At 44.6% G+C, this 25153-nt stretch overlaps 2 protein-coding genes across 2 annotated transcripts; both read left to right on the forward strand.

Annotated features, from left to right (window-relative positions):
* Window positions 1–6331: 6331 nt before the first annotated feature.
* On the forward strand, window positions 6332–15060 carry LOC139561497 (leukotriene B4 receptor 1-like). The gene is made up of 7 exons (XM_071378638.1): window positions 6332–6515; window positions 10499–10912; window positions 11269–11538; window positions 13242–13345; window positions 13838–13934; window positions 14081–14124; window positions 14282–15060. The coding sequence occupies exons 2-7, from the start codon at window positions 10508–10510 to the stop codon at window positions 14601–14603; spliced, it is 1242 nt and encodes a 413-aa protein (XP_071234739.1). The 5' UTR covers window positions 6332–6515; window positions 10499–10507; the 3' UTR covers window positions 14604–15060.
* Window positions 15061–17731: 2671 nt separating this feature from the next.
* Window positions 17732–24108, forward strand: LOC139561189 (leukotriene B4 receptor 1-like). Its single transcript, XM_071378136.1, has 4 exons — window positions 17732–17944; window positions 18731–19292; window positions 22252–22528; window positions 23182–24108. Exons 2-4 carry the CDS (start codon window positions 18781–18783, stop codon window positions 23593–23595), a joined length of 1203 nt encoding a protein of 400 aa, XP_071234237.1. The 5' UTR covers window positions 17732–17944; window positions 18731–18780; the 3' UTR covers window positions 23596–24108.
* The last annotated feature ends 1045 nt before the right edge of the window (window positions 24109–25153 follow it).

Genomic DNA, 25153 nt, shown 5'->3' on the forward strand with positions numbered 1-25153 from the left:
TGTGTGCAGGCGTGGTGTGTACACTTGTCAATCTCCCTCAGTGTGTCTGTGAGACTCTACTTGGTTAATAATCCTTCCAACATCAGACTTTACACTCATCATTATTCATGATTAGTTCATGAGCATTCTTCACCATAGCAGCGGTTGTTGTGTGTATGCGTGTTCCAGGATCGTTCGTCTCAGGTTAAGATGTGTGACTTTGGCTTCGCCCGCATAATGGGCGAGAAGTCTTTCCGCCGCTAAGTGGTGGACACGCCGGCCTACCTGGTGCCCGATGTCATCAGTAGCCATGGTTACAACAACTCACTGGACATGTGGGCGTGGTCCTGTACGTCAGCTTGAGCGGAACGTTCCCCTTCAACGAGGATGAGGACATCAGTCAACAGATCACCAACGCTACCTTCATGTACCCCCGTCTGCTCTGGTCTAACATCTCACTAGAGGGTAAGTCTGTACCTCACTTACCCTGGTCTAACATCTCACTAGAGGGTAAGTCTGTACTCAGCCTGCCCTGGTCTAACATCTCACGAGAGGGTAAGTCTGTACTCAGCCTGCCCTGGTCTAACATCTCACTAGAGGGTAAGTCTGTACCCCCGTCTGCCCTGGTCTAACATCTCACTAGAGGGTAAGTCTGTACCCCGTCTGCTCTGGTCTAACATCTCACTAGAGGGTAAGTCTGTACCCCGTCTGCTCTGGTCTAACATCTCACTAGAGGGTAAGTCTGCACCCATTCTGCTCTGGTCTAACATCTCACTAGAGGGTAAGTCTGTACCCCGTCTGCTCTGGTCTAACATCTCACTAGAGGGTAAGTCTGTACCCCGTCTGCTCTGGTCTAACATCTCACTAGAGGGTAAGTCTGTACCCCGTCTGCTCTGGTCTAACATCTCACTAGAGGGTAAGTCTGCACCCATTCTGCTCTGGTCTAACATCTCACTAGAGGGTAAGTCTGTACCCCCGTCTGCCCTGGTCTAACATCTCACTAGAGGGTAAGTCTGTACCCCGTCTGCTCTGGTCTAACATCTCACTAGAGGGTAAGTCTGTACCCCGTCTGCTCTGGTCTAACATCTCACTAGAGGGTAAGTCTGCACCCATTCTGCTCTGGTCTAACATCTCACTAGAGGGTAAGTCTGTACCCCCGTCTGCTCTGGTCTAACATCTCACTAGAGGGTAAGTCTGTACCCCGTCTGCTCTGGTCTAACATCTCACTAGAGGGTAAGTCTGCACCCATTCTGCTCTGGTCTAACATCTCACTAGAGGGTAAGTCTGTACTCAGCCTGCCCTGGTCTAACATCTCACTAGAGGGTAAGTCTGTACTCAGCCTGCTCTGGTCTAACATCTCACTAGAGGGTAAGTCTGTACTCAGCCTGCCCTGGTCTAACATCTCACTAGAGGGTAAGTCTGCACCCATTCTGCTCTGGTCTAACATCTCACTAGAGGGTAAGTCTGCACCCATTCTGCTCTGGTCTAACATCTCACTAGAGGGTAAGTCTGTACTCAGCCTGCTCTGGTCTAACATCTCACTAGAGGGTAAGTCTGTACTCAGCCTGCCCTGGTCTAACATCTCACTAGAGGGTAAGTCTGTACCCTCGTCTGCCCTGGTCTAACATCTCACTAGAGGGTAAGTCTGTACCCTGCCTGCCCTGGTCTAACATCTCACTAGAGGGTAAGTCTGTACCTCGCTTACCCTGGTCTAACATCTCACTAGAGGGTAAGTCTGTACCCCCGTCTGCCCTGGTCTAACATGTCACAACAGGGTAAGTCTGTACCCTGCCTGCCCTGGTCTAACATCTCACTAGAGGGTAAGTCTGTACCCCCGTCTGCTCTGGTCTAACATCTCACTAGAGGGTAAGTCTGTACCCTGCCTACCCTGGTCTAACATCTCACTAGAGGGTAAGTCTGTACCCTGCCTGCCCTGGTCTAACATCTCACTAGAGGGTAAGTCTGTACCTCACTTACCCTGGCCTAACATCTCACTAGAGGGTAAGTCTGTACTCAGCCTGCCCTGGTTTAACATCTCACTAGAGGGTAAGTCTGTACCCTGCCTGCCCTGGTCTAACATCTCACTAGAGGGTAAGTCTGTTCTCAGCCTGCCCTGGTCTAACATCTCACTAGAGGGTAAGTCTGTTCTCAGCCTGCCCTGGTCTAACATCTCACTAGAGGGTAAGTCTGTACTCAGCCTGCCCTGGTCTAACATCTCACAACAGGGTAAGTCTGTACTCAGCCTGCCCTGGTCTAACATCTCACAACAGGGTAAGTCTGTACTCAGCCTGCCCTGGTCTAACATCTCACTACAGGGTAAGTCTGTACTCAGCCTGCCCTGGTCTAACATCTCACAACAGGGTAAGTCTGTGCTCAGCCTGCCCTGGTCTAACATCTCACAACAGGGTAAGTCTGTACTCAGCCTGCCCTGGTCTAACATCTCACAACAGGGTAAGTCTGTACTCAGCCTGCCCTGGTCTAACATCTCACAAGAGGGTAAGTCTGTACCCTGCCTGCCCTGGTCTAACATCTCACTAGAGGGTAAGTCTGTACCCTGCCTGCCCTGGTCTAACATCTCACTAGAGGGTAAGTCTGTACCCTGCCTGCCCTGGTCTAACATCTCGCTAGAGGATTTTATTTAATTTTTATTTTTTATTTTCATCTTTATTTAACCAGGTTAAATAAACCAGGCTAGTTGAGAACAAGTTCTCATTTGCAACTGTGACCTGGCCAAGTTAAAGCAAAGCAGTTCGACACATACAACAACACAGAGTTACACATGGAATAAACAAAACATAGTCAATAATACAGTAGAACAAAAGAAAACAAAAAGTCTATATACAGTGAGTGCAAATTAGGTATTATAAGGGAGTTAAGGCAATAAATAGGCCATGGTGGCGAAGTAATTACAATATAGCACTTTAAACACTGGAATGGTAGATGTGCAGAAGATTAATGTGCAAGTAGAGATACTAGGGTGCAAAGTAGCAAGATAAATAAATAAATACTGTATGGGGATGAGGTAGGTAGATAGATGGGCTGTTTACAGATGGCTATGTGCAGTGATCTGTGAGCTGCTCTGACAGCTGGTGCTTAAAGCTAGTGAGGGAGATATGAGTCTCCATCTTCCGTGATTTTTGCAGTTCGTTCCAGTCATTGGCAGAAGAGAAAGGAAAGGCGGCCAAAGTAAGAATTGGCTTTGGGGGTGACCATTGAGATATACCTACTGGAGCGCGTGCTACGAGTGGGTGCTGCTATGGTGACCAGTGAGGGGCTTTACCTAGCAGAGACTTGTAGATTACCTGTAGGCAGTGGGTTTGGCGACGAGTATGAAGCGAGGGCCAACCAACGTGAGCGTACAGGTCGCAATGGTGGGTAGTGTATGGGGCTTTGGTGACAAAACGGATGGCACTGTGATAGACTGCATCCAGTTGATGAGTAGAGTGTTGGAGGCTATTTTATAGATGACATCACCGAAGTCGAGGATCGGCAGGATGGTCAGTTTTACGAGGGTATATTTGGCAGCATGAGTGAAGGATGCTTTGTTGCGATATAGGAAGCCAATTCTAGATTTAATTTTGGATTGGAGATGCTTAATGTGAGTCTGGACGGAGAGTTTACAGTCTAACCAGACACCTAGGTATTTGTAGTTGTCCACGTATTCTAAGTCAGAGCCGTCCAGAGTAGTGATGCTGGACGGGCGAGCAGGTGCGGGCAGTGATCGGTTGAATATCATGCATTTAGTTTTACTTGCGTTTAAGAGCATTTGGAGGCCACGGAAGGAGAGTTGTATGGCATTGAAGCTCGTCTGGAGGTTGGTTAACACAGTGTCCAAAGAGGGGCCAGAAGTATACAGAATGGGGTCGTCTGCGTAGAGGTGTACCAGAGAATCACCAGCAGCTAGAGCAACATCATTGATGTATACAGAGAAGAGAGTCGGCCCGAGGGTTGAACCCTGTGGCACCCCCATAGAGCCTGCCAGAGGTCCGGACAACAGGCCCTCCGATTTGACACACTGAACTCTATCAGAGAAGTAGTTGGTAAACCAGGCGGGGCAATCATTTGAGAAACCAAGGCTGTCGAGTCTGCCAATAAGAATGTGGTGATTGACAGAGTCGAAAGCCTTGGCCAGGTCGATGAATACGGCTGCACAGTAATGCCTCTTATCGATGGCGGTTATGATGTTGTTTAGGACCTTGAGCGTGGCTGAGGTGCACCCATGACCAGCTCTGAAACCAGATTGCATAGCGGAGAAGGTACGGTGGGATTCGAAATGGTCGGTAATCTGTTTGTTAACTTGGCTTTCGAAGACCTTAGAAAGACAGGTTAGGATAGATATAGGTCTTTAGCAGTTTGGGTCTAGAGTGTCACCCCCTTTGAAGAGGGGATGACCGCGGCAGCTTTCCAATCTTAGGGAATCTCAGACGATATGAAAGAGAGGTTGAACAGGCTAGTAATAGGGGTTGCAACAATTTTGGCAGATAATTTTAGAAAGAGAGGGTCCAGATTGTCTAGCCGGCTGATTTGTAGGGGAATGTAGGATGAGCAGGGTTGTCCCCTAATGTTTTGTCAAAGGCGGGACGCAAAGGTCAATGAATAAGCATTCAGGGCAGACAAAAACAAAATGTTCTCTCCATATCCCTGGGCTAACATAGTATATGTGAGAGGGTAGGATCTGTGTCGATTGCAGAAAAAAGCTGATTCAGGTGTTTGAAAAATGCTAAATTCTCCACCTCCCGGACTGGCGGCCTAGCTCCCTCCAGAACTCCCTCAAGCCTCATTTACTTTGTTCCCCCTCAGATATTTGGGGTGTAAGACGCCCTTGTCTCTATCTGTCCGCCTCTCTCTTTGTGTCTGTCACTCAATCACTCACTCACTCACTCACTCACTCACTCACTCACTCACTCACTCACTCTCCAGAGTCTCTCTGTCCCCCAGAGTAGGAGTGTACCTGGATCACAAGGCTGGTACTCTGTCCTTCTACAGCATCTCTTCTGACACAATGACTCTCCTCCGCAGTCCAGACCACGTTCACTCAGCCCCTCTATCCTGGGTTTTACCCTACTGGTACTGCAAATGACTTTGATAAAACTAATTGTTTTAATATTTAACGTTCACATTCAACTAGAGTTTCTGACACAATGACCCTCTTCCATAGAGTTCAGACAACATTCACTCAGCCCCTCTATAAGGAGTCTGGGGTTTGTTATCAGCACAGTAATGATACTTCAGAGCTGTGTAAACTGTGGTAGAGGTCACCACACTAGAGTGAAGCTTTATAATGCTATTTTCTGATTTGATCATGAGATATTTATTGACTTTACTGTTGTAATCGTGTACATTCAGATTCATCACAATATATGTTCATGTCAAATAGTGAATATGAATATTAATCAACAATCATTACTAATGATTATCTATGTATGTTGATGAATCAATATGGGTGTCTGGTAATAATGTTAAATGTTAACTTATTGGTGTGTTACATGTGGTAATACATACCTATGGGAGAATCCTAAACTCCACTTAGGTATAATTTTCAATTAGTCACTCGGTGGAAGTTACGATTTGCCCCTGACTGATCATTGGATAGATTTGATTGGGCAAGTTTGCTTACTGCTTGATCAACCATCATAAGGCTGTCCAACAGATGTTTCTCTCTCTCTCTCTTACACTCTCAATCAATTGTTATAGTAATCAATTGTTATTAATTGTAGATACAGCTCACTATGGTTGGCTTTAGCATTATATAATTACTCTTGTGGAACGTTTGTCAGTTAATCAAGAAGTTCTCTCTCTCTCTCTCTCTCTGTAAAGCAGGATGTGATGATAGATTGTGAAACAGTCAGATGTGGTAGGGGAAAGTGTCTGATTCACCTATTTTTACTGTGTGTGCGTCTGTCTGTCTGTCTGTCTGTCTGTCTGTCTGTCTGTCTGTCTGTCTGTCTGTCTGTCTGTCTGTCTGTCTGTCTGTCTGTCTGTCTGTCTGTCTGTCTGTCTGTCTGTCTGTCTGTCTGTCTGTCTGTCTCTCTCTCTTTCTCTCTTTCTCTTTCTCTCTCTTTCTGTCTCTCTTTCTCTGTCTGTCTGTGTCTGTCTGTCTGTCTGTCTGTCTGTCTGTCTGTCTGTCTGTCTGTCTGTCTGTCTGTCTGTCTGTCTGTCTGTCTGTCTGTCTGTCTGTCTGTCTGTCTGTCTGTCTGTCTGTCTGTCTGTCTCACCCTTATCTCTATGGCCAGGAGGCGTCATTACACATTAACACTACATTACAAGATACATTACCTCACGTATGATCAGGTGTGGAGGGAGATGTTGAAAGATGTGGAGGGAACACGACACACCCCCTTCCCTTTACTCTGCTACAGCATGCTACTGCAAGCATGACAGGTCAGTGAAAATACAGAGTTAGAGAGAGAGGAAGAGGAGTACTGAGAAAAGTAGGAAGAATATATACACCATCAAGACTAGAAGAAATGAAATAAAGGAAGTCTGTCCCTGCCTCTTCTCCATCTCTTCATCTACCCCAGGATTAGGACTATTTGGTGAGTTTGTTTTCAGTCTTCCCTCTCTTTCTTCCCCAACCTCCCTCCTGATTGTGGTCCGGTCAGTCAATGGGAATAGACAGTCAAATAATGTAAAGTAATGTAATCTCAAGTGAAGTAAACTCTAGCAGGAGCTATCAGCATGCCCTCAGATAACAAAATATATAGATATGGTTTGATAGTCCTGGGGCAGTACGTATCCTATTAAGCCTCTCAAAGTGCTGATTTAGGATCAGTTTGCCTTTCAGATCATAATAAATACAAATACATGGACAGCGGGGGACCTGATCCTAGATCGACACTCCTACTCTGAGACACTTGATACACACAAACCCTGGTGTGTACTTGATACCACATCAAACATTATAATTGTTTGCAGAAAGTAGTACAGTTGTTATTTAACTGTTCGGTGGATGTGACCAGCTGTTCTCAATGGAACATCATATGAGTGATAATGAGCCCAATAGCAACTCTATGAATCAGAGTCATATCCTCGCTCCTCGCTTTCTCTTCTCTCCCTCTCCCTTTCTCTCTAAGGTATGTATAATATGCTAGTGTGCGTAGGAGCTTTTCTACTGTTGTGCCCAAGAGCAGTCCTAACTTGTTTCTCTTTGTGAGTCTGGGCCCTTTTGAGTGTGTCAGCTGTTGCTCTCAACGGTGGGGAAAGTGATAGAGTGTTCTCTACACACAGTGTCCATTTAGCCGTGACCCCACCCTCTAAAAGCTTTCTCTCGGGGAGAGTTGGTATAGACAAAACAACACATTCCCAATTCACAAGGTGTATAATACAGTCGTGTACATGTGTGAAAGAGGACAGATAAGCACTCTACAAATAGAGTTAGAGGACTCATCGTTGTATCTGTCCCATCATGGTGACTGTGTCATGCAAAAACAGGTCCACTAGCTAACTCTTAGTTCTACAGTACAATGCACATGATTAGTCCTCTAGCTAACTCCATGGGACTACAGTACAATGCACATGATGAGTCCTCTAGCTAACTCCATGGGACTACAGTACAATGCACAGAAGTCTCCCTGAACTGTCTAATACTCTACAGATCTATTCTCTCTCTACCTGGAACAGAGCCTAGCCAGCCGTGCACTTCTAAGCCATGCTTGATATTTAATGCATAAATGACATTGTAGAAATTAATTCATTGACTCCCACACCATAGTACACACTCATAATCACTCAGAATTACAGCAGAATTACAATAAGAACTACTGTGAGGGTGCAAAGAGGTTCATTTGGGATTTGTGTGTGTGTGTGCGCCTCTGAGTACTAGATTATAAGGATTGTTCTTTTACTGAGTAGCCTAGTGGTTAGAGTGTTGGGCCAGTAAATGAAAGGTCGCTTGTTTGAATCCCAAGCTGACAAGGTGAAAAATCTGTCAATATGCCCTTGAGAAAGGAACTTAACCCTAATTGCTCCTGTAAGTCGCTCTGCATAAAAGTGTCTGCTAAATTACCAACATTGTACACAATAATATTTAAATATTTTCGACGTGTATTGAATTTCTGTCAAGTTATTACTTGATAAGACAAGAACATTAAGATTTACTTAGATGTGCAATGTACTGTAATATTTACATATAGCCCATGTATAGTATACAGTGTGTGTCTGTTCATGTGCACCAGGGGAGGCTGGTGTGAGGATATATAGGAGGACTGGCTCATTGTCATGGCTGGAATGGAATAAATGGAATGGGGTCAAACGTGTGGTTTCCATCTGTTTGATGTGTTTGAAACCATTCCACCTATTTAGCTACAGCCATTACCATGAGCCCATCCTCCCCAATTAAGGTGCCACCAACCTCCTGTGATGTGGACGCACGTGAGTTCATTATTATTACAGGTGTGAGTGCATGGGATAAGAGAAGCCTATACAATACCATATTTGCAAGGGAAACACAGGATAGATTAGATTGTCATGTTAAATAATAACGTATTCTCACACCATGGCCTTCTCCACACCAAACACTAAGATATAGGATCGTCTGAAATAGCATCTTATCCCAATAGGGCCAAAAGTAGTGCACTACATAGGGAATAGGGTGCCATTTTGGAGGCGGACAGTGATTTGAAACAGTCCTCGGAGGGAGGTAGAATGATTTCTCAAACAAACATTGTAGCTACAAGACTTAGTGTTTATTTTACCAGTCAAGTCTGATCATGCTGGTTCGGAATTAGAAACCTGTTACAATTCCTCAACACCTCCTACACATGGACTCCTCCCAGTGTTTCAGCCTCAGACAAAATAAAAACACAGACTTTAGGAAGAAATAACACACAGGTTTTGAGGAATTTATGTCTGTTGCTTTGAAGTTTATTCCGCAAGCTAAAGATGTAGACGTCCTAATAAAAGCTTTTGCAGAAGTTGAAGTCAAGTAATGTAGGAGTGTGTATGCATACACTCACACACACACACACACACACACACACACACACACACACACACACACACACACACACACACACACACACACACACACACACACACACACACACACACACACACACACACACACACACACACATACACGCACGCACGCACACATGCTTGCACACACACGCACTCACGCACATGCACCACCCAGTTGCTACCCAACAGGGGAATGTATTCTCCATTATCGAATCACTCACAGCTATCTGTTAATACCACATCTAAACCCATATTAATCCCATGATGTTTGAATTTGTCCTGAAGGTATTCTCTCTCTCACGCCCTGACTGTGTCTCACTGATCTCCTCTTGTCTTCCCTGTTTATAAATCTACATTATTTTCGCTCCTCTATATTAGCTTCTATCCTCTGTCTACATTATCTTCTCTCATCTGACTACATTATCCTCTCTCCTCTGTCTACATTATCTTCTCTGCTCTATATTAACTTATCTCTTCTGTCTACATTATCTTCTCTCATCTGTCTACATTATCCTCTCTCCTCTGTCTACATTATCTTCTCTCCTCTATATTAGCTTCTCTCTTCTGTCTACGTTATCTTCTCTCATCTGTCTACATTATCCTCTCTCATCTGTCTACATTATCTTCTCTCCTCTATATTAGCTTCTCTCTTCTGTCTACATTATCCTCTCTTCTGTCTACATTATCTTCTCTCCTCTATATTAGCTTCTCTCTTCTGTCTACATTATCCTCTCTCTTCTGTCTACACTATCTTCTCTCCTCTATATTAACTTCTCTCTTCTGTCTACATTATCCTCTTTCCTCTGTCTACATTATCTTCTCTCCTCTGTCTCGTGTAGACGCACACCAGCATTGCTGTCCATTAGGTGTATTAAATATGTTTGAGAGTGAGTGTGATAAATCCTGTCAGTCGCTGCCTGCACTCCCGTGGCTTAATTGCAAGTCAAACATGTATAGCTTAGGCCAGGGTTTCCCAAGCCCCCACCAATGGGTGCACGTTTTGTTTTTTGCCCTAGCGCTACTCAGCTGATTCACATGACCAACTCTTCATCAAGCTTTGATTATTTGAATCAGCTGTGTGGCGCTAGGAAAAAACTAAACGTGCACCCATGGGTGGGGGCTTGGGAAACCCTGGCCTAAGCTATACATGTTTGACTTGCAATTAGAACCACCACAGTGTCTGAATGGATTATGGGACTGCATCCTCTTCAATGCAAATACGTTCTCTGTATCTTTACCATTTAAGGTCCTACGTTCACAGGCTCTCATACACCTAGGCTTGTTTCATACTCTATCAGACCTGCGTTCAAACGTTATTTGAAATCTTTCAAATACTTTGAGCATTTGTTCTTCCCTGCCTGGAGTGTCAGATGGGTGGGATTTGCAGTTTTAAGACTGTTCTATTGGGTTATTAAGCCAGGCAAGCTCAATCAAGCACAGATAAAGTAGTGGAACCCATGTCTGTATCCTATACCACCACAAACTATTCAACATTGCTGCTGATACAAGTTAGTAACACTTCTACCTCAGCAATAACCTTTGACCTTTCTGTCCCTTGCAGATCACCGCCATGGCCCACAACCAAACCATCCCCCAAATCATCCCTCCATCCCTCACAAAACCTTCCTTGTTCCTTTCCCCGTTCTCCTCCACTATGCCCCCCTCCCTGTTCCTTTCCGCCTCCAACCACATCCTTAACACCACCACGTCTGTTTTCGCGGCGAACCAAAGCATTGTGGGTAATACCACCTCCACAACAGTAGGGGCGCTCATCCTGGGTCTGGTGTTTCTCCTTGGTGTCCCCGGCAACCTCTTCATCATCTGGAGTATCCTGGCTCGCGCCCGCCGCCGCTCCGTCACCACCCTCCTCATCCTCAATCTGGCAGTGGCCGACGGCTCGCTCATAGCGCTCACGCCGTTCTTCGTCGTGTACCTTGTGAAGAAGACATGGATTTTTGGCGATATCATGTGCAAGGTGGAGGCTCTTCTTTCTGTTGATTGCCGCGTTCCAGGCTGACTACACTGTAGACAACTGCCAGATCTCACAACGCCTGTATAGGGGTTTAACTAATCTACTTACCACATCATATGAAATAGCAATCTGATGCCCGACTGCGCAGTCGATGACGTAGCACGCAACCATTGGTTGATGCAACGCAACGACTGCAATGTAGTCGGCCTGGAATGCAACCAATATGTTCCAATTATGTTATTTTCTGCCCAGGTGTTTGAAAACACCATTGACACTTGACATGCAGTGAGTACATTTTCATTGAATCCTTATCCTTTTGAAATGACAAGAGAAAGCTGCTCTCTTCTTGTATGGATCAGATACTCTTCTACCTGTGCCTGGCCAACATGTACGCCTCCATCCAACTGATCATGCTGATGAGCCTGCACAGGCTGGTGGCCGTGGTGTGGCCGCGGCGCGTTGCTGCCCTCGCTGGCCGGAAGGCAGTACTGCGGGGGGTGCTGGTACTGTGGATCCTGGTGCTGGTCGCATCCATCCCCGCGTTGCTGTTCAGACACAACCTGACGGCCACGTACCCCAACGGGAGGAGCCGTATGGTGTGTGAGTCATTTCACAAGCAGCAGAGTCAAGTGAGTGACACTTACTTCCTTATTTACCAACTGAATTCATTCCTTACTTTGCTAATTATCTTCACTCCTGGAGTGACTGACGGGAGGGGGAAAGAACAACCAATCAAACAGTGAATGTATTTCAGGTGAGGGAACAAAAAAGTAGGGACTTTACATGAGAGATTTCTGTCAACGTAGTTACCTGTTTATTCACATTCTTATCTGTAGTCAGATCATCCTTAAACACATGGCAAGGTACGGAGTTCACAGTACATTGATTTTGTATACAGTCAGGCCCATAAATATTTGGACGTTTACCAAGTTGTTATTATTTTAGCTGTCTACCACAGCATATTGGAGTTGAAGTTAAATAATCAATAGGAGCGGGCAGGGCAGACATTCAGCTTTAATGTGAGGGTATTTACATCCAACTTGGGTGAACGGTGTAGGAACTACAGCTCTTTTTATATGTGGTCCCCGACCCTTTTTAAGGGACCAAAAGTAATTGGACAATTGGCTGCTCAACTTTTCCATGGCCAGGTGTGTGTTATTCCCTCATTAGTTAATTTACAAGTAAGCAGATAAAAGGTCTAGAGTTGAGTTCAAGTGTGGTATTTGAATTTGGAATCTGTTGCTGTTAACCCTCAATATGAAGTCCAAAGAGCTGTCACTGCCAGTGAAGCAAGCCATCATTAGGCATTAGGCATCATCAATTAGGCATCATTAAACAAACCCATCAGAGAGATATCAGAAACATTATGTGTGGCCAAATCAACTATTTGGTACATTAAAAAGAAAGAACACACTGCCGAGCTCAGGAACACCAAAAGGCCAGAAAGACCACATAAAACAACTGTGGTGGATGACAGAATAAGTATTTCCCTGGTGAAGAAAAACCCCTTCACAACAGTTGGCCAGATCATTAACACCCTCCAGGAGGTAGGCGTATCTGTGTCAGTCAACAATCAAGAGAAGACTTCACCAGAGTAAATACAGAGGGTTTACCACAAGATGTAAACCATTGGTAAACCTCAAATACATGAAGACCAGATTAGAGTTGACAAAAAAAACACTAAAAAAGCCTATACAGTTCTGGAACAACATCCTATTGACAGATGAGACAAATATCAACTTGTACCATAATTCAGATTCAGCCAAATGCTTCAAAACTCATTGGACGGCGCTTCACAGTGCAGATGGACAGTGACCCGACGCATACTGCGAAAGCAACGCAATACTTTTTTAAGGCAAAACAAGTGGAATGTTCTGCAATGGCCGAGTCAATCACCTGACCTGAATCCAATTGAGCATGCATTTCACTTGCTGAAGGCAAAACGCCCCAAGAACAAGCAGGAAGTGAAGACAGCTGCAGTAAAGGCTTGGCAGAGCATCACCAGGGAAGAAACCCAGCACCTGGTGATGTCTAGGGGTTCCAGAATTCAGGAAGTCATTGACTGCAAAGGATTTGCAACCACGTATTAAATCTCACTATTTAATTTATGATTATCTTAGTTTGTCCAATTACTTTTGAGCCCCACTTACACTTAAAGCACATGTTGATAGTTTCCTTTCCAATCCATTGTGGTGGCGTACAGAGACAAAATGATGCAAATTGTGTCACTGTCCAAATACTCATGGACCTGACTGTATATAGTGTCATTAACGCTAACCGATCAAGGTGATCTCTATGCTGATACAGTACACGTCCCATTCTCTCAGCGCAGGTGGTGCTCCAGTACACGTTGGAGACTGTGCTGGGATTTGTAGTTCCTTACGCGTTGATTGTAGGCAGCTACATCTGCATCCTGCGGAGGATCAGACAAACCAGGTCCACTGCTGTTTTACTATCTTCATTTTATTTCTGCCTTCATTTCATATTTGTCGATGTATTGTTTTTATTTTCTCACTTTATACTATTAGTTATTATTTATTCAAGCCAGTGAAGTTGGGTGAAATCCTATTGTATTTGTTGGCTATCATTATTATTATTTTGTGAAAAATGTGGAGAATTAAAAAAAAAAATCCTGTTTGATGGTAAGGCCCAGGAGGGGAATACTTTTCATGGTGGTAAAGAACCAAGGGCCACACACTCGCATGCAATGCCATGCCAATTGGCCACATGGTAACGCTATAACAAGTGATTGAGAAAGCAAACTTTTGAAAGGCCATTCCCCTCACCCCGTGTGATCTAGAGTCCTGAAATCCAGTACATTTGCATCAAGGACCATTAAGGTCTGTCATGATTGATTTTCCACGATTTGGAATTCAGGGAAAAATACTTAAAACTCTGTATAAAAGAAGTTTGATTTGATTTGACCAGGTTCAGGAGGAGGATCCACAGTGAGAAACTCATCCTAGCCATCGTGGTCACCTTTGGAATCTTCTGGCTGCCCTACCATGTCATCAACATTGTGCAGGTAGTGTGTGTGTGCGTACATGTGTGGGGTGTTTTGTGTGTGTGTATGTCTGAGTTATAGCCAGGGCCTCACACTCCTTAACAGGGCTGAAACAGTAGGTCCCGCTGTAACTGGGCTGTCTGTTGTGATGAAATATGTCCTTACAGGTTGCCGCAGCACTTTCTCCGCAAGATTCAGCTATAAAAGCAAGGTAGGCTTTCTGAAAAGTTTTTCCTAAATTACTGTTAAGATCCTCACCTCATCACCTGTATCATTTGTAGTGTATTGTTATCAAATCCCAAACTACATTTGAATAAAAAACAATGAACAACCATTTTTTGCTGTTTTCATATCCACCCTTCCTCCAGACTGGACCCTATCTGGCAGTCCTGCCGTGCAGTCACATCGGCACTGGCGTTCATCAGCAGCTGTGCCAACCCGGTCCTCTACACCTTCGCCGGCAAGTCCTATATCCGGCGGGAAGGCTTTGCCTTCATGGCCCGTCTGTTCGAGGGCACTTCGCTGGACTCTGGCACCAGGAAGAACCGACAGAACAGCCAGAACAGCCGAGAGAGAGACAGGGATGCAGAGGGGCTCGGGCTGAAAGAAAAGGAAGGAGAGCTAGAATCCACGACCAGCGCCAATGTTGTGAGCCCCATCTGTGTGAAACCTGTGAAAAATGGCAAATAGTGACCCTCTGGGCTGGTAGTTGGACGCTATGGTGGTGGAAACTATTTTGATGGGAAAACACTGCCCAAGACTGGTTTCCTGCAGTTCGCTCGGTGGCCACTAGATGTAAGTACAAGTCATGGTTCCTAATGGGTCATGACTGACTTACTGGCTGAACCATAGCTCTGTTTTTAGAGGTGGTGCTTCAAGCTCAGCAGGTGAGGGGGGTGAATTTTATAAATGATCTTACCGGTATGTCTTGTCTGTCTGACTGACTGTCTCTCTTTCTATGTGTGTGTGTGTGTGTGTGTGTGTGTGTGTGTGTGTGTGTGTGTGTCTGTGGTATACTGCTGTACGTACAGTAAAAAGAGCACTGTAATATTTTCATACTTTTTTTGCTTCATATATTTTCTCAAAAGCATTAAGACATGTTGCCATGTTGGACCAGAGCAAGAAAATAAAACACCATTTTCTCCGATTCGATTTGGCTGCCATCCATTGATTAGGAAACTCTTAAAGGGAGAAGAAGACAACTCACAGAAGAGTCATGACTGGCTGGCAGGCAATAGCATGCAGGTCCTTCACGGTCTGTCCAGTCATTTCTTTACCTTCAGGCCATTCTTTTCCCTCTTTCTCCTCCCCCTCTCGTTCTCCTGGAACCTTTCTCCTCTCTTTTACCTCTTCATCCAGCTCCCCAACTCCTTCATTCTCCTCTTTCTCTCTCCCGCTCCCATCATGCTGGTCTCCTGCCGGGCGTGTGACCCCCCCCCCCCGAGCCTGCCATGGCGTAGAGCAGAGGGTTGACAGCACTGTTGAGATAAGCTAAAGCTGTGACCACCGCTCTGGCCCTCAGACAGAACCCCTTGCAACCCTGGGAATGATCCGGAGAAACCGGTCCCCACTTGAAACAAGGCAATCATACGTTTCATTTTTACCTTGAATAATGACAATAAAACATTTGTGAGAACTTTGAGGATATACAGTGGATTTTTATATGAATGTGATTTTTTCAGTCTCACTCTTATACAGTGTGGTATTAGCTCTGGGTAATTATTGCATAGTAACCATTGCTCATGTGCAGCACATTGACAACGTGGTATTGAGCCCAAAATAGGGCAAAGGTCACCACTTTTAGGGCCAGGATGCGGTTGGTCTTCCTGTACTGTGGTGACAGCGGCTGTGGCCGGATACTAAGGTATGAGCAGATTACCATGATGCTGAAGGGGACCAGGAACGCAGCGACCGTCTCTAGGGAATAATGAAACACCGGGTAGAATGGATGAGACAAGAAACAATTGGATTTGATTTACTTCATTATTAAAGTGTCTTGCATCTTCAGGATTCCCAGCCCACTTACGTTTTAGGAAGTGTCTTCAATGAATGTAATTACATATTGTATCTAGCTAAATTGCAGTACTTGTCTGTTACAATTAATTGCATTAAGAACAATGTTTGACTGATTGATTATACTGTGTAGAAGCTATATCCATATCTATTTAGAATACTTGTGGATATAGAATCAACACAAAACCTGCAACATATTTTATGGAAAGCTGAGAACACAATATGAGAACATGTGCTGTACTAAAATCACTAAAACTGCAAGATGAAGGAATATTTTATGTCTGGTGGGCGGACGCGCTTGGACATGAAGGGCCAATCCCCACGCAGGTGTCGATCGACGCTCATCAGGGTGACCAACAGGAGGCTGAGGTACATGAAAGATGCTGCAGACGTAGTGCAGGAGCTTACACGCGCCCTCTCCCAACTCCCAGACGTTGCCCGTGAAGAACTGGCGAATGAAGAAAGGAGCGGTGAGCAGGCCGATCGTGTCGGTGGCCGCCAACTGGAGGAAGAGGATGGAGGTGATGGAACGTTGTTGCAGGCAGAACAGGATGGTCCACACCACTAGGAGGTTCCCATGGAGACCCATGGCCATAGCAACCAGAAGAAAGGAGATGCCAATAGAATAAGGATGGGTTTGAAGCGGATTAATTGGTGGAGAAGTAGGTGATGGTGGTATTTCATGATGTGGCTTCCGTCCTGAGAGAGAGAGAGAAAGACAGAGACAGGAAAGGGGAGACAGAGAAAGATGGAGACAGAAAGGAAAGGGGACAGACAGACAGACAGACAGACAGACAGACAGACAGACAGACAGACAGACAGACAGACAGACAGACAGACAGACAGACAGACAGACGAAAGAGGAGACAGACAGACAGACGAAAGAGGAGACAGACAGACATACAGACAGAGAGAGAGGTAATCTTCAAGTGATTTTGAAATGATTTGTCGTTGAGTGGGAGGAAGTTGTTTGAGACATGATGTTGAGACACATAACTGCCCTTTACAACACACCTCACGGAAAATCACAAGGACATTACCCAACACATCAGAGACAAAAACATGTTTTGGCATTCGAAAACACAAGAAATCATTCATAAAAATAACAAATACCTAATCTCTTCAGCGTCCCATTAATGTGTACTAGTATGCCTATTTGGCGTCCTCATCATGTTGTCTGTATTCGCACAGTTCCACTGTAACACACACTCAGAGCTAACTGGCCACTGCTTGAACTGATCTGATGAGTAACAGAGCTATCACCAGTCGGGCCCAAAGAGAGCAAGCAGTAAGACAAACAGACTAGACAGACTTGGGTGAATGCAGTCAGATATGAAGAGAGTTAGGGTGGACGCAGTCATATATAGAGAGAGTTAGGGTGGATGAATTAATATATAAAGAGAGTTAGGGTGGATGAATTAATATATAGAGAGAGTTAGGGTGGATGCAGTCATATATAGAGAGAGTTAGGGTGGATTAAGTAATATATAGAGAGAGTTAGGGTGGATGCAGTAATATATAGAGAGAGTTAAGGTGGATGCAGTCATATATAGAGAGAGTTAGGGTGGATGAAGTAATATATAGAGAGAGTTAAGGTGGATGCAGTCATATATAGAGAGAGTTAGGGTGGATGAAGTAATATATAGAGAGAGTTAGGGTGGATGCAGTCATATATAGAGAGAGTTAGGGTGGATGAAGTAATATAGAGAGAGTTTGGTGGATGTGTAATGGTAGGAAGTACACAGTCAAATTTGATGATCACAGACTTCCTTCCTGACTTGTGGTGATAGCATGTATTTTGTGTTTTCAGACTGACAGAAGGGGAACAAGAAAGAGGAGAGAAAAAGGACTGAGTCCTGTGTAGACGGCCGGACGGACAAGAGGTCAGTCAGACAGGCGGACAGACATACAGTCAGATAAATAGACAGACAGGCAGACAGACAAAATAGCTAACAAAATCACTTCTTGTGGATTTAAGAAGATCAAGGTTAAAAGGAGAATAAATCCATCTCATAAAGGTCAGTGATGTGAAATATAAAGCTATTTTTAAGTGATACTAACATTGTATACACTAGCTGGAATGAAATGTTTTGGAGAGGATGTGTTACTGTCCCTTGTTTGTAAATATAATGTTGCATGAGTGATTATGGGATTACTTGTACATGTATGTATGACTATATGACTGTGTGTGTGTGTGTGTGTGTGTGTGTGTGTGTGTGTGTGTGTGGGGTGGGGGGATACAGTATGACTTTGCTTGTCCAAGATAAGTACATGATCTTTGCATGTCTATTAGTGCCTAATGGAATTACAGCCACAGGGACCCAGTTGGCCTTTGTTCTATCTTCTACCCCCTTCCTTCTAAAGAGTTTTCCTCCACCACAGCTTCTGCTTGGTCTTTGGGGTTTAGGCCAGGTTACCATAAAGCACTTGTGACAACTGTATGTTGATGTAAAAAAGGGATTGATGAATACATTTGATTGAATGATAGATTCTCTTCTCAGAGATGATGTGATATCCTCATCTCATACTGTGTGTCTCTCATCTCTCTGTGTGCTTCCCATTGTTATATCTCATACTGTGTGTCTCTCATCTCTCTGTGTGCTTCCCATTGTTATATCTCATACTGTGTGTCTCTCATCTCTCTGTGTGCTTCCCATTGTTATATCTCATACTGTGTGTCTCTCATCTCTCTGTGTGCTTCCCATTGTTATATCTCATACTGTGTGTATCTCATCTCTCTGTGTGCTTCCCATTGTTATATCTCATACTGTGTGTTCTAATTATATTCCTATCCTATCCTACAGTGGATTATCCCAAAGGTCCAGAACACCAGATTCTTCAGTTCCCTTCGAAAATGGCGTCAGACCTCTCCATCTCCACCGCTTCCCCCCAGCTCCCCTCCACCCCTTCTCGTGTCTCCTTCACCCTTCCTCTCTCCATCTCACACCAGATCGGTATCTCCATTCTGGTCCTGGCCTTTGTCTTTGGTTTCCCAGGCAACCTGTTCGTGGTGTGGTCAGTGCTGTGCCGCGTGAGGCATCGCTCTGTCACGTGCCTGCTCGTCTTAAACCTGGCCGTGGCCGACGCCCTGGTGCTGCTAAGCGCCCCGCTCTTCCTGCACTTCCTGGCAGGCAGGCGAGGCTGGGAGTTCGGGGCGATGGCCTGTAAGACGGTACACTACCTGTGCTGCGTCAACATGAACGTCTCCATCTACCTGATCTGCTTGATGAGCATGGATCGCTGGCTGGCCGTGGTGAGGCCCTTCCTGTCACAGAGGATGAGGACCAAGAAAACCCTGATGGCTGTTCTGCTGGGTATCTGGGTGCTGGCATTCGTCTTAGCTCTGCCCATGCCCTTCTATCGCAGGTGGGGCTGTGTGTGTGTGTGTGTCTGTGTGTGTGTGTGTCTGTGTGTGTCTGTGTCTGTGTGTGTGTGTTTGTTTTATGAGATTCACACTGATTGAAGTGGGTTTAACAAGTGACATTAATAAGGAATCATAGCTTTCACCTGGATTCACCTGGTCAGTCTATGTCATGGAAAGAGCAGGTGTTCCTAGTGTTTGTATACTCAGTGTATGGTATATATAAGTATATTACAAAGTATAACACGTGTGTGTGCTGTCTATTCTGTAAAAGAAGAACTGAAATTGAGTCCAAACGTTTACAGGATGTTGATGCAACATACTGTAAGTTTCAGTGGAGGCTGCTGATGGGAGGACAGCTCGTAATAATGGCTGGACTGGCAGATAATGGCTGGAATGGCAGATAATGACTGGACTGGAATGGTATCAAACACATGAAAACCATGTATTTGGTACCATTCCATTCACTCAATTTCAGCAATTATTATTAGCTGTCCTGCCCTCTGCAGCCTCCAATGATAAGTATGTCTGTGTGTATTTGTTCTCTGACCACCATGTGACTGGTGTGGTTACAGAGAGAGAGAGAGAGAGAGAGAGAGACAGAGAGAGAGAGAGAGGCGAGAAAGAGAGAGAGGCGAGAAAGAGAGAGAGACAGAGAGAGAGAGAGAGAGAGAGAGAGAGACAGACAGACAGACAGAGAGAGAGAGCGAGAGCGAGCGAGAGAGATCAAATTCAAATACTCTCACACTAACAAAAAATGTCCTAGGTTTACATAGTCTCTAAGAATCTAAGACTTTGGCATTCCTTTCAGCCTTGCCCAACAGTCTGTATTGTTGTGTCTGTATGAATAAGTGTGTACATGTTCATGAGAGTGATTTGAACAAGCCTGATCTATAAATGTCAAAAGATTTTCTAAACAACTACAGTGGGGCAAAAAAGTATTTAGTCAGCCACCAATTGTGCAAGTTCTCCCACTTAAAAAGATGAGAGAGGCCTGTATTTTTCATCATAGCTACACTTCAACTATGACAGACAAAATGAGAAAAAAAATCCAGAAAATCACATTGTAGGATTTTTTATGAATTTATTTGCAAATTATGGTGGAAAATAAGTATTTGGTCACCTACAAACAAGCAAGATTTCTGGCTCTCACAGACCTGTAACTTCTTCTTTAAGAGACTCCTCTGTCCTCCACTCGTTGCCTGTATTAATGGCACCTGTTTGAACTTGTTATCAGTATAAAAGATACCTGTCCACAACCTCAAACAGTCACACTCCAAACTCCACTATGGCCAAGACCAAAGAGCTGTCAAAGGACACCAGAAACAAAATTGTAGACCTGCACCAGGCTGGGAAGACTGAATCTGCAATAGGTAAGCAGCTTGGTTTGAAGAAATCAACTGTGGGAGCAATTATTAGGAAATGGAAGACATACAAGACCACTGATAATCTCCCTCGATCTGGGGCTCCATGCAAGATCTCACCCCGTGGGGTCAAAATGATCACAAGAACGGTGAGCAAAAATCCCAGAACCACACGGGGGGACCTAGTGAATGACCTGCAGAGAGCTGGGACCAAAGTAACAAAGCCTACCATCAGTAACACACTACGCCGCCAGGGACTCAAATCCTGCAGTGCGAGACGTGTCCCCCTGCTTAAGCCAGTACATGTCCAGGCCCGTCTGAAGTTTGCTAGAGAGCATTTGGATGATCCAGAAGAAGATTGGGAGAATGTCATATGGTCAGATGAAACCAAAATAGAAGTTTTTGGTTAAAACTCAACTCGTCGTGTTTGGAGGACAAAGAATGCTGAGTTGCATCCAAAGAACACCATACCTACTGTGAAGCATGGGGGTGGAAACATCATGCTTTGGGGCTGTTTTTCTGCAAAGGGACCAGGACGACTGATCCGTGTAAAGGACAGAATGAATGGGGCCATGTATCGTGAGATTTTGAGTGAAAACCTCCTTCCATCAGCAAGGGCATTGAAGATGAAACGTGGCTGGGTCTTTCAGCATGACAATGATCCCAAACACACCGCCCGGGCACCGAAGGAGTGGCTTCGTAAGAAGCATTTCAAGGTCCTGGAGTGGCCTAGCCAGTTTCCAGATCTCAACCCCATAGAAAATCTTTGGAGGGAGTTGAAAGTCCGTGTTGCCCAGCAACAGCCCCAAAACATCACTGCTCTAGAGGAGATCTGCATGGAGGAATGGGCCAAAATACCAGCAACAGTGTGTGAAAACCTTGTGAAGACTTACAGAAAACGTTTGACCTCTGTCCTTGCCAACAAAGGGTATATAACAAAGCATTGAGATAAACTTTTGTTATTGACCAAATACTTATTTTCCACCATAATTTGCAAATAAATTCATTAAAAATCCTACAATGTGATTTTCTGGATTTCTTTTTCTAATTTTGTCTGTCATAGTTGAAGTGTACCTATGATGAAAATTACAGGCCTCTCTCATCTTTTTAAGTGGGAGAACTTGCACAATTGGTGGCTGACTAAATACTTTTTTGCCCCACTGTATATCATTATTGAATACAAATCCTAAACTTTTCTGTGTTAATCTGTTTCAATGGTTGTGTTCCCGGTCATCTTTTTTGTGGTTCCTGTAAAACAGTTTCCATATAACCTGCCCAGCACAAGTACAATGAAAACGACCTGGAACGCTCCCATTGTCTCAATCAAACAATCGCTCTATCCCCCCCCCCCTCTCTCTGCCCCCTCTCCTACTCTCCCTCTTGCTCTCCCTCTATCCCTCTCTCCCTCTTGCTCTCCCTCTCTCTCTCTCTCTCTCGCTCTCTCTCTCTCTCTCTCTCCCCCCCCCCTCTCTCTCTCTCTCTCTCTCTCTCTCTCTCTCTCTCTCTCTCTCTCTCTCTCTCTCTCTCTCTCTCTCTCTCTCTCTCTCACTCTCTCTCCCTCTATCCCTCCCTCCCTCCCTCCCTCTCTCTCTCTACCCAGTAACCTGAAGCCCTTCCTTCATAAGAACATCTCCATGAGCATCTGCATGCCGTACCACTGGGGTAGTGTGGGTCACCAGGTGTTCCAGTACCTATTCGAGACCGTCCTGGGCTTCTTCCTCCCCTTCACCTTCATCATCGTCTGCTACACCTCCGTCATCTGCCGGCTACGCAGCGCCATGTTCCAGCGCAAGGGACGAGGAAACCGTCTCATCCTCCTCATCATCGGCGCCTTCGCTCTCTTCTGGCTGCCCTACCACCTGGTCAACATCTTACAGGTACGTCAGTTCCTCAATGTATTTGAAAGGTGCTATGTGTTATGTAGCAGTTCATTGTGTCGTACAGGTAGAATAATAATAATACGAATAATATATATAATAATAATAATAGGTGTAATAATAATAATAATAATAATAATAGGTAGAATACTAGGTATAATAGTAATAGGTAGAATAATAATAATGGTAGAATAATAGGTAGAATAATAATAGTAATAGGTAGAATAATAATAGTAATAGGTAGAATAATAATAGTAATAGGTAGAATAATAATAGTAATAGGTAGAATAATAATAGTAATAGGTAGAATAATAATAGTAATAGGTAGAATAATAATAGTAATAGGTAGAATAATAGGTAGAAGCCCTATCAGTCTCTCTGATGTTTATCTATCTCCTCTCAACTCTTCACCTCATTCTCTTTACATTTTTTCCTCCTCTTTCTCTCTCTCTCTCTCTCTCTCTCTCTCTCTCTCTCTCTCTCTCTCTCTCTCTCTCTCTCTCTCTCTCTCTCACCTCTTTCTCTGTCTCTCTCTTTCTCTCACTGTCTTTCTCCTTGCCTCTCTTTCTCTCTCTCTCTTTCTCTTTCGTTCCCTCTCTAACGCCCAACACACTCTCTCTCTCTCTCCCCCTCCTCCCTTCTCTCTCTCACAGGTGATTGGTCTGCTGGCTGGCAACGCCACTCTCACCAATGCTGCTCAATCGGCCCGTCCCAACGTCACGGCGTTCGCCTTCCTGAGCAGCAGTGTGAACCCTGTGCTGTACGTGTTCGCCGGCAGCTCCCACATCCGCCAGGCCGGCCTCAGCTTCATGGCCAAGCTGTTCGAGGGCACCAACTCCGAGGGAGGTACCTCCGCCTCCTTCTCCCGCAGCACGAGGTCCAGCCGGAGTGGTTCCACAGCCCCAGACGAGAGCTCCGCCCTGCGCTCGCTGACACTCAAGCTGGGGTGGTTGGGGAAGGACAAGGATGGGGGTGGGGATAGTGGAGTGGAACTGCGTGGAGTTGAGGTCAAGGTTAACTCCAAGCAGGAGCTCAAGACTTTGACATCCATTGATCAGTCAGAGTAGTGTTAATTCATTTTTTTTTTTTTGCGGCCTACTGTATTACTCCTAGATTATTATTCGTATTGAATGTATTTCATGAACAGATTTGTGATATATGTACTTCATAGGAAGTGTGTCTGTGAGGTTGCCTTCATGCAATTTCTGAATTAAAATATTATACCATTAGTTAATAAAGTTTTCACATGTTGACAAATCGAGTCAGATTAGCGATTTCTTCAAGGAAGGAACGGTTCTAGACACTGACATGCGAGGTCTAGCCAAATGACGTCAGTGACTGGAGCGGTGTTTGGAAACTCACATTTCCATGATGACCTCACTAATGCAATTGCGGGTAATTATTAGAAAATGTTCCGGGTAGGTGATGCAATGGAGACCAGTAGCCGATTTTAGTTGCACCATTATTCAGATTTGTGATATATGTGCTTCATAGGAAGTGTGTCTGTGAGGCTGCCTTCATGCAATTTCTGAAATAAAATATTGTACCATTAGTTAATAAAGTTTTCACATGTTGACAAATCGAGTCAGATTAGCGATTTCTTCAAGGAAGAGGGGAAGGAACGGTTCTAGACACTGACGTCAGAGACTAGAGCGGTGTTTGGAAACTCACATTTACATGACGACCTCACTAATGTAATTGTGGTTAACTATTAGAAAATGTTCCGGGTAGACGGTTTAAGTTGCACCATTATTCAAATACTTTAAACACACACAAAGCATTACATTCAGTGACTTCTAGTTAACCTAACATAGTGTGACAAACAACAATTTGGTGGAATTGGATAACTTTTTGCTATCAACGGTGTCATAAAACGGGCAGTGAAACACCCCCACATACTGTAGTAAGATAATGAAACAGATTTGATCTTATGCCTCTGTCGACACCCTAACAATATCTGTGTGCTAGAGTTCGTGACCGTAACTGCAAGGCAAGACCACCTGTACCACAGGAGATAACTATTTCTAATAGTTTTTTCCATCTATGTAACATTGCAAAAATCAGACATTTTCTGTCCAAAAATGATGCAAAAAAATTAATCCATGCTTTTGTTACTTCTAGGTTAGACTACTGCAATGCTCTACTTTCCGGCTACCCGGATAAAGCACTAAATAAACTTCAGTTAGTGCTAAATACGGCTGCTAGAATCCTGACTAGAACCAAGAAATTTGATCATATTACTCCAGTGCTAGCTTCCCTACACTGGCTTCCTGTTAAGGCAAGGGCTGATTTCAAAGTTTTACTGTTAACCTATAAAGCGTTACATGGGCTTGCTCCTACCTATCTTTCCGAGTTGGTCCTGCCGTACATACCTACACGTACGCTACGGTCACAAGACGCAGGCCTCCTAATTGTCTCCATTTTTATGGAATGGTCTGCCTACCCATGTGAGAGACGCAGACTCGGTCTCAACCTTTAAGTCTTTACTGAAGACTTATCTCTTCAGTAGGTCATAAGATTGAGTGTAGTCTGGCCCAGGAGTGTGAAGGTGAACGGAAAGGCTCTGGAGCAACGAACCGCCCTTGCTGTCTCTGCCTGGCCGGTTCCCCTCTCTCCACTGGGATT

The sequence above is a fragment of the Salvelinus alpinus genome, chromosome 31 (assembly GCF_045679555.1).
Source record: "Salvelinus alpinus chromosome 31, SLU_Salpinus.1, whole genome shotgun sequence".
NCBI classification, from domain to species: domain Eukaryota; kingdom Metazoa; phylum Chordata; class Actinopteri; order Salmoniformes; family Salmonidae; genus Salvelinus; species Salvelinus alpinus.

Coding starts and splice junctions, on each gene's coding strand:
- LOC139561497 (XM_071378638.1), top strand. CDS start 10,508: ATGGCCCACAACCAAACCATCCCCCAAATCATCCCTCCATCCCTCACA. Junction 13,935..14,080: donor ATGTCATCAACATTGTGCAG/GTAGTGTGTGTG, acceptor ATGTCCTTACAG/GTTGCCGCAGCACTTTCTCC. Junction 14,125..14,281: donor GATTCAGCTATAAAAGCAAG/GTAGGCTTTCTG, acceptor CCCTTCCTCCAG/ACTGGACCCTATCTGGCAGT.
- LOC139561189 (XM_071378136.1), top strand. CDS start 18,781: ATGGCGTCAGACCTCTCCATCTCCACCGCTTCCCCCCAGCTCCCCTCC. Junction 19,293..22,251: donor CCCATGCCCTTCTATCGCAG/GTGGGGCTGTGT, acceptor CTCTCTACCCAG/TAACCTGAAGCCCTTCCTTC. Junction 22,529..23,181: donor ACCTGGTCAACATCTTACAG/GTACGTCAGTTC, acceptor TCTCTCTCACAG/GTGATTGGTCTGCTGGCTGG.